The 11,942-nt window shown below is 51.1% G+C and overlaps 1 protein-coding gene across 5 annotated transcripts; it reads right to left on the reverse strand.

Annotated features, from left to right (window-relative positions):
* Window positions 1-377: 377 nt before the first annotated feature.
* On the reverse strand, window positions 378-11,536 carry ap4m1 (adaptor related protein complex 4 subunit mu 1). 5 transcript variants are annotated; one of them, XM_015340318.2, is made up of 16 exons: window positions 11,407-11,536; window positions 11,081-11,142; window positions 10,479-10,564; window positions 9,256-9,362; window positions 7,665-7,761; window positions 7,214-7,324; window positions 6,627-6,707; window positions 6,459-6,521; window positions 6,300-6,366; window positions 6,004-6,057; window positions 5,592-5,698; window positions 4,518-4,609; window positions 3,162-3,206; window positions 2,298-2,343; window positions 2,097-2,214; window positions 378-1,555 (listed from the first exon to the last, which is right to left on the reverse strand). In XM_015340318.2, the coding sequence occupies exons 2-16, from the start codon at window positions 11,136-11,138 to the stop codon at window positions 1,305-1,307; spliced, it is 1,383 nt and encodes a 460-aa protein (XP_015195804.2). In that variant the 5' UTR covers window positions 11,139-11,142; window positions 11,407-11,536; the 3' UTR covers window positions 378-1,304. The 5 variants fall into 5 exon arrangements, with proteins under 5 accessions (XP_015195804.2, XP_015195803.2, XP_015195807.2 ...); XM_015340317.2 differs by having other exon boundaries at window positions 10,479-10,567; XM_015340321.2 differs by having other exon boundaries at window positions 2,298-2,348; window positions 11,407-11,535.
* Between the last annotated feature and the right edge of the window lie 406 nt (window positions 11,537-11,942).

The raw sequence follows: 11,942 nt of genomic DNA on the forward strand, positions 1-11,942 counted from the left end.
GAAAAATACCAATGGCAGGAATCCTGCTCTTGAGGCTGGGATCTGCTCAAATCCGCTATTTTTAAGGCACTCTGTCCTTCTAATGCCTTCATGCCACAAACCTTCCTTTGTCTTATGTTCACGAATTACCAGAGGAAGCTTAGTGAAATTTTTACCTTTTTCAACTAGTTCTCACTATTTGTTGTAGCTTTGATTATGACCCTTACAGAGCAGTGTGGCATCACAGCACAAGGCACCTGAATGCTGTTATAAAGAAGATGACTCAAGGTTACAACAGTGGCAGAAATGGACAAAATTCTGGATAAGCTGCATTAGGAATGAGTATTCTCAGCTTTCGACATTTGAGATGTTTAATTTTTATTTACCTTAAGCAAATGTCATGTTTATGCTTTTATTGTACAATATATATACTATAATTTCATTTCATACAGTTCAGAAGAGGTAGGCCACTTCACTTGTTTGGAATAATATACCTCAGTAGGCATTCATGTGTGACTTCACAAGGCATCCTTTACCTCTCCCCGTTGATTACAGGAAGTGTTAAGGTTCTTAAATTCTATGGGAGAATGTCACCCAGGTGCAGAATGTCTATTTGTCTGACGACTTTATCTGGTCTTTCCAGCCCTGTGTCCTTCGTTTCTGACTGGAGCAGTAGACATAACTGGGGGAATCGTGACCATGCCCATCACACAACAGTTTTCCCCCTGGCAGCCGGCTTCATTAGGGCCAACCGTCTGCTCCCGTGATGCCCAACTGTGATCATTAGCGGGTTTCCAGTTACCCTCTCCTTTATAGCAAAGGAAAAACAACTGGACTCAGAGTTACCTCTTAGAACACTTCAAGAACACTGGATACTACAGTAATTACAAATGAAAAAGATGAAGTTCTGTCCATCCACAGAGTGAGGTGAAAGGCCTGCTGCAGTGTATTTACTGGTGAATTCCCAGTTCCAGCTACTCCCACTAGCACCTCTCACTAGTATTAGACACCCACCGCCTGCTGTCACTCTGCTTCCAGAGGAAGACTGCAGCATCCCTTCAGCTGTCCCTGTCCTTTTCAGTGGGGTTGTTCTCCAGGCTTTCATAGACAATGATGGCACCTGCTTCTATAAAGGTTTGTTCCAAGGGGTGCGTGGGGAGTTCCTGAAGAATATTCTGTAACCCTGTGCAAGAAAGTGTCTGGACAGCAGCTGGAAGAGAAGGATGACCAGGTCGGCCTGCAGGGGTGCCTGGAGCCTCGCGTCTTGCAGTGGTCTGACCGCATTCAAATCCCCCGCCTCTTGGCACGTGCCCTCGCTTGCTCGCTCAGACAGCCCGCTCTGAAGGAGAAGACGAGCCCCTGTGCGGCAGGCTGGTCCCCAGGCTCACAGGCGGATGGTGTAGGAGTCGGAGTGTGTCACATAGCGGACCCAGCGCTGAGGCAGGGAGGGCGCGCCGCGGGACAGGCGGAGGAAGCGGATCTGCAGGCCGGTGCAGGTGTGCTTCGGCAGCTCGAAGGACAGGCTGACCGGACCTACTTCCTGCAGCGAGGCGGGGCTCAGGCCTGGCACTTCCAGCTGAGAGGGAAGAGCACAGAGTGTTTGGTCACTAGGAGCTTAACCATCCCAGGAGATCACGAAGAACTTTCCACATTCAGGACAGGACCTTCTCGTCCCCAATAGATGCACAAGTGCAGCCCCAGCTGAACAGAGGAGGGATGGAGGGAGGCCCGAGTCAACAAACCCCTAAAGGCAGTCAGGACCCTGATTCCGCATGATCATGGTACAAGTCCAAAACGCTTGCATCCCAAACATCTATTCTACAATACCATCAAGTCTCTTCCTACAGGATCTTGCATAGTGACCCTCAACAGCTTGATCCACACCTCCACAGCACTTTGTGTTAACAAGTGCCTCATATTTTGTGTCCTTAAAAGGTCCAAAACTGTTTCCACTCATGTACCTGTGTCCCTGTCACCACTGGGCTTAAGGATGGCCCCTGGGTTGAAGTTGGCCTGTTCCTTTTAGGGTTTTCAATACTGTTCAAGACATTAAGTCTGGCTCTCAAGAACAGCAAGAAAATGCAGAGCAGCCCCCTACCCAGCACCACCCCTCTCACCTTGAACACTGCAGACAGCTGTGTCCCCCCTGGGAAGCGGGGGATCTCCCAGATCACAGCCTTCTTGCTCAGCTGCAGTTCGGCACTCTGGTCGGGACTGCTGAGCTCCTGGGACAGGCTGGGAGAGAGAGCATCAGGAGAGAGGGGTGGAGCAGGAAGAAGAGAGGAGATAGGACAGGGAGACAAGGGAGGGATTCTTACCTCAGAGAGCCTTTGGGCACAGGCACAGTGACCACCACGCCGAGGGCTGCGCTGAAAAATCACAGAGGAACACTGCTTCAGTGTGCTTCCAGCCTTTTTGAACTGGTACAGTAACGGCACAGCACACCAGCTCTCCCCCAGTCTCCACGCGCTGCCTGCGCTTTGCCACACAAGATCGCAGCAGCACCAGCAGTGTTGAGTCACAAACACGCGGCGCGGCCCGAGACGCATCTTCAGGGAAACCGTGCAGTCCTCAGTGTATAGTACATCCCGCCAGGAACGGGTTCCCTCACTGTTAACTCCAGCTGAGAAAGGGGGTGCTGAGCCCACGGTTACTTGGCAGCAGTCACGCAGAGTTTGCTGGGGGCACAATAGCTTGAGACCAACTGTGAGTGAACTGGGGCTGGTCATCCCAGAACACAGCAAAGGAATGGTGGACAAGGGAAAGTGGCCCGCCACAGAGCGAGAGAGACCAGAGCCACGTGCTGTCCTGTCCCCCGCGGGACACACTGGCCTCTGCCACTGGCAGTGACGGATCGAGCGACGCGCCTCCCTGACGTGGTCTTCCACGCACGTCTCCTGGAACACAGTGTCTGCAGGCGTCGCTCAGACTGGGAGCAGCCTTCTTCAGGCTTGTTCACTTCAAGGTGGGGTTTGCCAGCACTTCAGCGAGGTTCATTCTGTTTCTTGGGGATCATTTAGCAGTGCTTTGTCTTTAACAAGCCCTTATTGCAGGAATTCCTGCAGGAATTTGGAGTGCAGGAGTGTTTCTCCATGGGACCTGTAAGCGGACAGCTGCAGCAGGACTAGTGTGTGGGTTTACCGATACAGCAGATTACAGCAGAGGGACACATGGACACTCACCTCTTCGGAGGCAGATCACATCTGAGCTTGAGGTAAATTAGCAGTCTGTAAAGAGAGAGACAGGATACATGAGTCCTACAAGCTTGTCTATTTGAACTGGGAGCCACCTCTAAACTGAGGTCTTAAATCAGAGTCCATCTTGGTCCTAGACACACTGCTTCCAGTCTGTCATTACCTAAGTGTGATCGGCTGATGCACAATTGGCTAAATCGGCAAGATCGGGTCGTAGGTAGTTGGGGTTTGCTGCTCAAAAGCGCCCCCTGTGCAGAGCAGCCTTAAATGCCCCTCCCACACACACTCCAATAAAAGGGATATTTGGGGTAGCCTTGAGTCAAGATACATTGAAAATGCCGATTCCAAAAAGAGAAGGGTTCAAAAACAACTTGGATAATCAATTGACCGTTTCATCCCTGCTGGACCTGTGCTCTCTCTTCTGCATGGCTGTGGCACCAGACCTGCTCTATCAGAGGCATTAATTAGCAGGTGAGCCTGATATTTCTGATGTAGCCTGTAGGCTTTCAGTTGCCTCTTCTAGTCTAGCATTTCCTGTTTCACAGCCGTAGGCTGTGTTTTTGCTACTGGTGTGTCTACATTCAGTGTTACCTGACAGGTATGTGCCTTTTCCATCCAGAATTTGATTCAAATCCCTTTGAAGATCTTGAGCAGCTACCAGTGTTTGCTAAATCTTGAAGTTGGGTAAATTGTCTACAAACATGAACTGTTTTTTTAGCTAATCCAGACAGCTCTGTTCTTGGGAACAACAGTGTTCTCCATGCAGATCCCTGAGGTAGTCCGCCAATTAGTTAACTAATTAATGGAACACAAAAATGGTAATAATCTAAAATATTAAAACATGTATGCACAGAAACCTAAAGGAGACATTCTGCACCACAATATTCATTTTTTCATCTTAAATCTGAGTTACTTTATACAACAAAAACAGCCATTTCAACTTCACTTCCACAGTACATAAGAAGGGCACTACTTCTTGCAATCTTACTGCAACATTATTAATCCTCTAGTTGTAATTATTGCTTCCTTAATCATAACCTTGTACGTAATAGAACTGAGGCTTATTCCTCTAATGCAGACATGGAGTTAGACCTGCCAGTGGTTTCTCTGCTTTCTGTCACACGTCACCTGGTACACATTTATATCACGTATGAATGATGACCATTCTCAACAGGACGTGGATCTCCTCCACTGTCTGTCACTGGTGAGCTAGGAGCTGTGGCGGTATCTATGGCCAGGCAATGATGACCAGGGGGCAGCGAGCAATGCAGAGTTTTCTCCAAGAGGCCACTTATCTACTCCAAGGGGCACAAGATATAATGTCCGCTAAAAGAGGATGCGTACCTGCCGCTGGGGTCTCTCTCCAACGTGGGGAAGAGCCTGAAGGGGGGTGAGGAGGGCAGGTCGTCACACAGCTGGTACTGCATCACTGTTTGCTGTGGTTAGAGAAACAGAGCAAACGCATTATAAACGAGAGGGGTGGCTCAGCCCATCCAGCCCATAGCAGATCCTTCCCTTGGGGCCAGTAGACCTGGAGAGGGTGGACCAATCCAGTGTGGTGACACAACAACCAATAGGGGTATCAAGTCCCCTGTAATGTCTGATTAGATGTTTCAGGCTCTCAGAATAACCTTAGTGTGTGTCTCACCTGTGACTACCTCTGTCCTGCTCAGTGCTCTGAGGAGAGAAACACCACACTGCAGGTAAAGCCCATTTCTCTAATAATTGTGTCTAGATTTATTTTCAATTTTGGAGTGTTCATATGCTGCTCTCAGCAGTCTGACAAAAGCTCAACACACCCAGATCCCTCTGCTCTGTTGCAGCAGTTCACTGATCCCAGACAAACACCAGGGTATCGGCTTCAACAACATAAGATAAGATCACTTTATTGGCCATATACAATTTCTTGTTTTAGGAATTTGTCTTTTCGCATACCCCAACTTGTTCTCCATGAGACACACAGACAGGGAGAGAAGCTTGGGGTCAGAGTGCAGGGTCAGCCATTTATACGGTGCCCCTGGGGCAGCTGGGGGTTAAGGGCCTCGCTCAGATCCTTAGCCACAGAGCCACCGCACCGCCCATGAATGTGGTAGCTCATTTCACACTCCCATAACCCTGTGTAAAAAAAGTGCCTCCAGTTCTCAATGTTAAGAGCATTTCCACATATAGTTTCCACTTGTGTCCTGAGGTTTATATTTCAGTATTCATTCAGTACACTGGTTTGACTTTATCAAAGCCTCTGAGGAGGTGGATATAGGTCTCCTCAATCTTTGTTCCTTCAGCTTGTCTGTATATTCCCTTAAACCCCAGAATGTATCTGGTTACTCTACGTTGTGTTGGGAGGTTGCGTGTCTGGGCTGCCTGGATCCTGTCCTGTTCCCAGTGTCCAACTTTGTGTGTGCATGTGTCTCGCAGTACCTCTCCCTGGCTAGGGGTGACTTTCAGAATCCTGTAGCTGTCGAACTCGTCCAGCTTGACGGACTCGTGGAAACTGCACTCATCCACACGCACTGCTGCTCCATACCCTGCGAGCGAGAGGGGAGATCTAGTCAAGGGCCCAGCAAGAGAGAGACAGGAGAACGAGTCGAGCTCCGAGTGAGAGAGGCAAGAGACAGGACAGCAAGTCAAGGTCAGAGTGAGAGGCAGGCTAGAGAGAAAGGAGCATGAGTCAAGCTCAGAAGAGTGGGTCTCTAAAGAAAACCAGTGTGCTGCTTTTAAGGTTGTGGCTGGAAGAGCTGCTATTACTGCTCTACCTGGGACCAGCTTGAGACGGGCTGGCCTCCAGCCCTGACACGCCCACCTCCAACGGGGAAGAGCAGGGTACACTCACCACGCAGCTGGGACTTCCCAATACTAAACTCCTCGTTGAGGCCGATGCGCATCTCTGCACGGGGGAGAGAAGGAGACATGAGACGTCTGAGCAGTGGCAGAACCCGGGCAGCAGCAGGGACAGGACAGGAGTGTCTATTACAGCACATTCAGCAACAATAGTAGGGCCATGAATCTGGTCAGCAACCACAGCGACTGGCTTTCATTACAGCTGCTGTTATAAACACATAGCTCTGGCCACACAGACATGATCACTGCAGGAGTTAGAGCACAGTGGTAGGGGGTTAGGAGTCTCACCTGAGCAGGAGGGCAAGAAACTCTTCACCCTGATCTCTCCCTGAATGTCTGCCTTCATCAGCACCCCCTGGGAGAGACAGAGGGACAGGGGACACAGTGTCTATTCTGTACAGAAGAGAGAGCAAAAATGTTCAGTCGTTTTCAAGACGGGCAGCTCACGTTTGACCCGATGATAACTGTCAGTCTTTCGATCACGTCCACGAAGATCTCGTCCTTCCCACCCTGGTGAGAGAGAAGCGGGAGAATAACAACCAGCCTGACTGATGCGCCGGCTGGCTGGACGGACTGACATGTTGACACGGTGCTTGACAGCTTGGTGCGACTAACCTGCTCTCCCCTGGTGGTCAGTATGGGCCGGCTGGCTGCAGCACTGGGAGCAACCTTACTCTGCTGAGTGTCCGCACCAAACTGGAGAGAGAGACAGTGAGACAGGAGAGAGAGTGAGACAGGCAGACAGGGAGAGGGAGTAACAGTGAGACAGGGGAGAGAGTGAGACAGGCAGACAGGGAGAGGGAGTAACAGTGAGACAGGGGAGAGAGTGAGACAGGCAGACAGGGAGAGGGAGTAACAGTGAGACAGGGGAGAGAGTGAGACAGGCAGACAGGGAGAGGGAGTAACAGTGAGACAGGGGAGAGAGTGAGACAGGCAGACAGGGAGAGGGAGTAACAGTGAGACAGGGGAGAGAGTGAGACAGGCAGACAGGGAGAGGGAGTAACAGTGAGATGGGAGAGAGTGAGACAGGCAGACAGGGAGAGGGAATAACATGCAAGAGAGAGACAGGAGAGAGAGTGAGACAGGCAGACAGGGAGAGGGAGTAACATACAAGAGAGAGACAGGGAAAGTGAGACAGGCAGACAAAGGGAGAATGAGAGGAGACAGAGACGGAGAGTGTGGGACCAAAGGTGATGCTGTACCAGCCCCACGTTGCTGAGGTCGAACAGGCTGAATGGCTTGGCACTGACAGCCTCTGTCTGAATGAAGTTCTTCAGGATGTCGGTGGAGGAGGTCTGGATATACCCGTAGTCCTAAAAGCCAGGGGCAAGAAGAGAAAGTCATACCACACACACAGCAACCACAGTTATCTATACTAAGCGTGGTAAAGGCAAAAGTCTTTCTTATGCAGGATCAACAACTGCATAACAACTGTGACACAACAACAGTGAAAACTCTCAAACCCAGTTGGTGAAGACCAAGGAGGATAAATTCAGCTGGAAACAGAATGAATCCCAGCCAAACAGACAGTTCTGCGCCCTGCTCTCGAGACTGTCCAGTTAAAGAGTAAGACTGTCAATTCTTGGTAAAAAAATCATTCTTTGTGTCTTTCTGCGCTCTCTGTGTAGTGTGTGTTTAACCCTATCTCCTCACCAGCATCTCGTCTAGGAGCTCATATATCAGGGCGAAGTTCATCCTGACTGACTTCTCCGACAGGGAGCCACAGTAGTCTTTAATCAGGGCTGCCAGCCTGCAACACAAACACCCCCCCACACCATCACTGCTCCGTCTCTGTACACACACACACACCCCCCACACCAACACTGCTCCGTCTCTGTACACACACACACACCCCACACCATCACTGCTCCGTCTCTGTACACACACACACCCCCCACACCATCACTGCTCCGTCTCTCTACACACACACACACCCCCCACACCATCACTGCTCCGTCTCTGTACACACACACACACACCCCACACCATCACTGCTCCGTCTCTGTACACACACACACACACCCACCATCACTGCTCCGTCTCTGTACACACACCCCCACACCATCACTGCTCCGTCTCTGTACACACACACACACCCCACACCATCACTGCTCCGTCTCTGTACACACACACACACACACCCCACACCATCACTGCTCCGTCTCTGTACACACACACACACACCCCACACCATCACTGCTCCGTCTCTGTACACACACACACCCACCCCACACCATCACTGCTCCGTCTCTGTACACACACACACACCCCCACACCATCACTGCTCCGTCTCTGTACACACACACACACACACCCCACACCATCACTGCTCCGTCTCTGTACACACACACACACCCCCACACCATCACTGCTCCGTCTCTGTACACACACACACCCACCCCACACCATCACTGCTCCGTCTCTGTACACACACACACCCACCCACCATCACTGCTCCGTCTCTGTACACACACACACACACCCACCATCACTGCTCCGTCTCTGTACACACACACACACCCCCACACCATCACTGCTCCGTTTCTGTACACACACACACACCCCACACCATCACTGCTCCGTCTCTGTACTGTACACACACACACACCCCACACCATCACTGCTCCGTCTCTGTACACACACACACACCCCCCACACCATCACTGCTCCGTCTCTGTACACACACACACACACCACACACCATCACTGCTCCGTCTCTGTACACACACACACACCCCCCACACCATCACTGCTCCGTCTCTGTACACACACACACACCCCACACCATCACTGCTCCGTCTCTGTACACACACACACACCCCACACCATCACTGCTCCGTCTCTGTACACACACACACACCATCACTGCTCCGTCTCTGTACACACACACACACACCATCACTGCTCCGTCTCTGTACACACACCCACACACCATCACTGCTCCGTCTCTGTACACACACCCCACACCATCACTGCTCCGTCTCTGTACACACACACACACACCATCACTGCTCCGTCTCTGTACACACACACACACACATCACTGCTCCGTCTCTGTACACACACACACACACACACATCACTGCTCCGTCTCTGTACACACACACACACACCATCACTGCTCCGTCTCTGTACACACACACACACACCCCCACACACCATCACTGCTCCGTCTCTGTACACACACACACCCCCCCACACCATCACTGCTCCGTCTCTGTACACACACACACGAACAGATTACCTGTTCAGGAACTCGATGACAGTGAAGGGCGACAGGTTGGCGGTTGTTGTGGCCACGAAGTAGAGCCCCCCCTGTCGGATGTGAATGAAGTGCAGCCCCTCGTGACTCTAGAAGAGAAACAGACGCACATGGGGGCAGGGTCTCTCTTCTTATATAATAATAATAATAATAATAATAATAATAATAATAATAATAATAATAATAATAATAGTGTTTCTTTATTAGCACTATACAATTTCTTGCATTAGGAATTCCTCTTTTCGCATACCCCAGCTTTTCTCCAAGGAGACACAGACACACAGACAGGGAGAGAAGCTTGGGGTCAGAGCGCAGGGTCTGCCATTGTACGGCGCCCCTGGAGCAGTTGGGGTTAAGGGCCTTGCCCAGGGGCCCAATGGAGTAGGATTCCTCTGCCGGCCGCGGGATTTGAACCGGCAACCTTCCAGATCCTTAGCCACAGAGCCACCGCTCCGCCTACTTGATGGTCCTGCACCCCCAAGCACACCAGCAGTCACTGCAGTCTACAGCTCCGGGCCCCCGTGGCTCAGAGGAGGGTCAGCAGTGACATCGCTGGGGGGGCTGAGCCTCCTGAGGCTGCTGTCAAGTCGGGGGTAGGACCAGAGCCACACTCTTCACACAGATCAGACAGCGCCCCCCAGTGGTGGAGCCAGACCCTGTATCACTCTTCCATGGGACTCCAGTGTTATAGGTCAACCTCAAAAAAACCAGGAGCTCTTGGAAGGGAGGCATCAGTTAATCAGGCAATGTGCTCCATTAAAGAAACTCCCGGAATCTGCTTGCAGATCATTACTGAAATTTAACTAGTTACCCACAAGGGACCACAACAATCGTGTTGCCAGAACGTAGGCATAAGCAGCCCGTGTGCAGCAGGAGCCAGCCCTAAACTCAGCTGATGATAACGGGTGACAGGACACACTCATCACCTCTCCCACATGCTCGAGAGAGAACGCGTGTCCTGAGCTCACACAGGCAATGAGCTAACGGGTCCACGCCCACAAACGGACAGGAGGAACGACTTCGGGAGAGGAGGCCGAGGGAAAGGGAGCCGTGAGAACAAGGGCCTGGTCACGGGCGAGTGAAAGATTAATACCAGTCTCACTCACTCGTGACCACCACCCAGTCTAGGCCCTGTGGGCAGAGAGGACCTGCAGAAACGCACCGCGCTTGGACAATTACAGCAATAAGAATCAGAGGACTGCTACCATGACAACGGGAGGCTGGTCTCCAGGCAACGCCGTCACCTTCTCGTAGAAAACGCCGACGACATCACTCCCCGCCTCCCCGCGAACTGCTGACATCATCAGTCAAGGAGTGCCAGTCGCGGGCGGTTTGGCTGGCATCGCTCCGCGGTACCGAAGCGACCACGGAGCCAGTTAACACTGCTGAACACACCAGTATTCCACAAGCGAGCTCGTGGGGAAAGGAGCGCTCCACAAAGCAGATACAGGGCGGAGTAATTGTCCGACACAAACAGGAATGTAAGCAAAACAACACAAAGTAAAGAAAGTGCAGAGAGAGGTCTTCAGGGTGAGACAGACACGACCCAGAGAGACAGACAGGTCAGAGAGACGTCTTCAGGGAGAGACAGACATGTCAGAGAGGTCTTCAGGGCGAGACAGACGGGTCAGAAAGAGGTCTTCAGGGCGAGACAGAGACGACCCAGAGAGACAGACAGGTCAGAGAGATAGGGACAACCCAGAGAGACAGACAGGTCAGAGAGAGGTATTCAGGGAGAGACAGACAGGTCCCTGAGCGGGGTCCTGGTTACTGACAGTGAGTTTGGCCCAGGGCGCAAAAAGGATACAGTCTTTATAAATCAGGTGATCCCCCTTGGCAGACAAGATGAACACCTGGGAGATCATACCGCTGTAACAAGCACACGTCGAATTAATAGCAGAACAACGCGAGTCCTCGGAGCAGGCGTTTAGAACCGCTAAAGACATTTATAGGACTGTGTAACAAGTCTGGTTTTACAAATGATTGAATATGTTGTCTTTTTCTTTCACGCTGCTTTCTAACACTGCAGTTATGAAACATAGCGGTATAATGGCATCAACATCGCTGAAACAACACAAAGCTATATATATAGATCTATCCGGACAGATTTTAAGATCTGACAAACGGTAATACCTAACACCTTGTGGAGGCCTCCTCCAAACTGCCGACTCTCGAGTGACCACAGTGCCGCAGACAGCTAAAATCTGCCAGGGTACCGAAACTGAACACAACCGGCGATCTGCCAAAACACAGTAAGACACACGCCTGACCGCTTCTCATTGGCCCATCGCTAACCGGCCGTCACTGTGATTGGATACATTCAGCCAATGGGAGGACTCGAAGGTATCAGCTGACCGTCCTCCCCTCTTCCCATCCGGCGCGCTGTGTGGTGGGGGGTTATCCGGTTAGGCGTTACACAGCACAAAAACACGAAGATTGTTTTTCTTCGGGTGTGATTTTACAGTTAGACTCAATTTAGTTTAGAAATCATTGATCTGTGCTGCCGACTGATAGAGTAGTTTAACACAGAACAAAAGTGCCACAACACATTTATTGTCCCTGTTGTCTACATTGTGTGGTGTTGTCTGTGTATATCGCGAGAGATCAGCGTGATTAAGAATTCCAACGTACATGTACATATGGCAATAAACTACTCTTAACTTTCAACT

The sequence above is a fragment of the Lepisosteus oculatus genome, chromosome 3 (assembly GCF_040954835.1).
Source record: "Lepisosteus oculatus isolate fLepOcu1 chromosome 3, fLepOcu1.hap2, whole genome shotgun sequence".
In the NCBI taxonomy this organism is placed as follows: domain Eukaryota; kingdom Metazoa; phylum Chordata; class Actinopteri; order Semionotiformes; family Lepisosteidae; genus Lepisosteus; species Lepisosteus oculatus.

Bases quoted from the DNA above. Each gene is read 5' to 3' on its own strand.
- ap4m1 (XM_015340317.2), bottom strand. From the start codon at position 11,138: ATGATCTCCCAGGTGTTCATCTTGTCTGCCAAGGGGGATCACCTGATT. The intron at 10,568-11,080 runs GTATCCTTTTTG...TGATGATGTCAG, and splicing joins TCACCTGATTTATAAAGACT to CAGTTCGCGGGGAGGCGGGG. The intron at 2,344-3,161 runs GTGAGTGTCCAT...TTTTCAGCGCAG, and splicing joins TGTGATCTGCCTCCGAAGAG to CCCTCGGCGTGGTGGTCACT.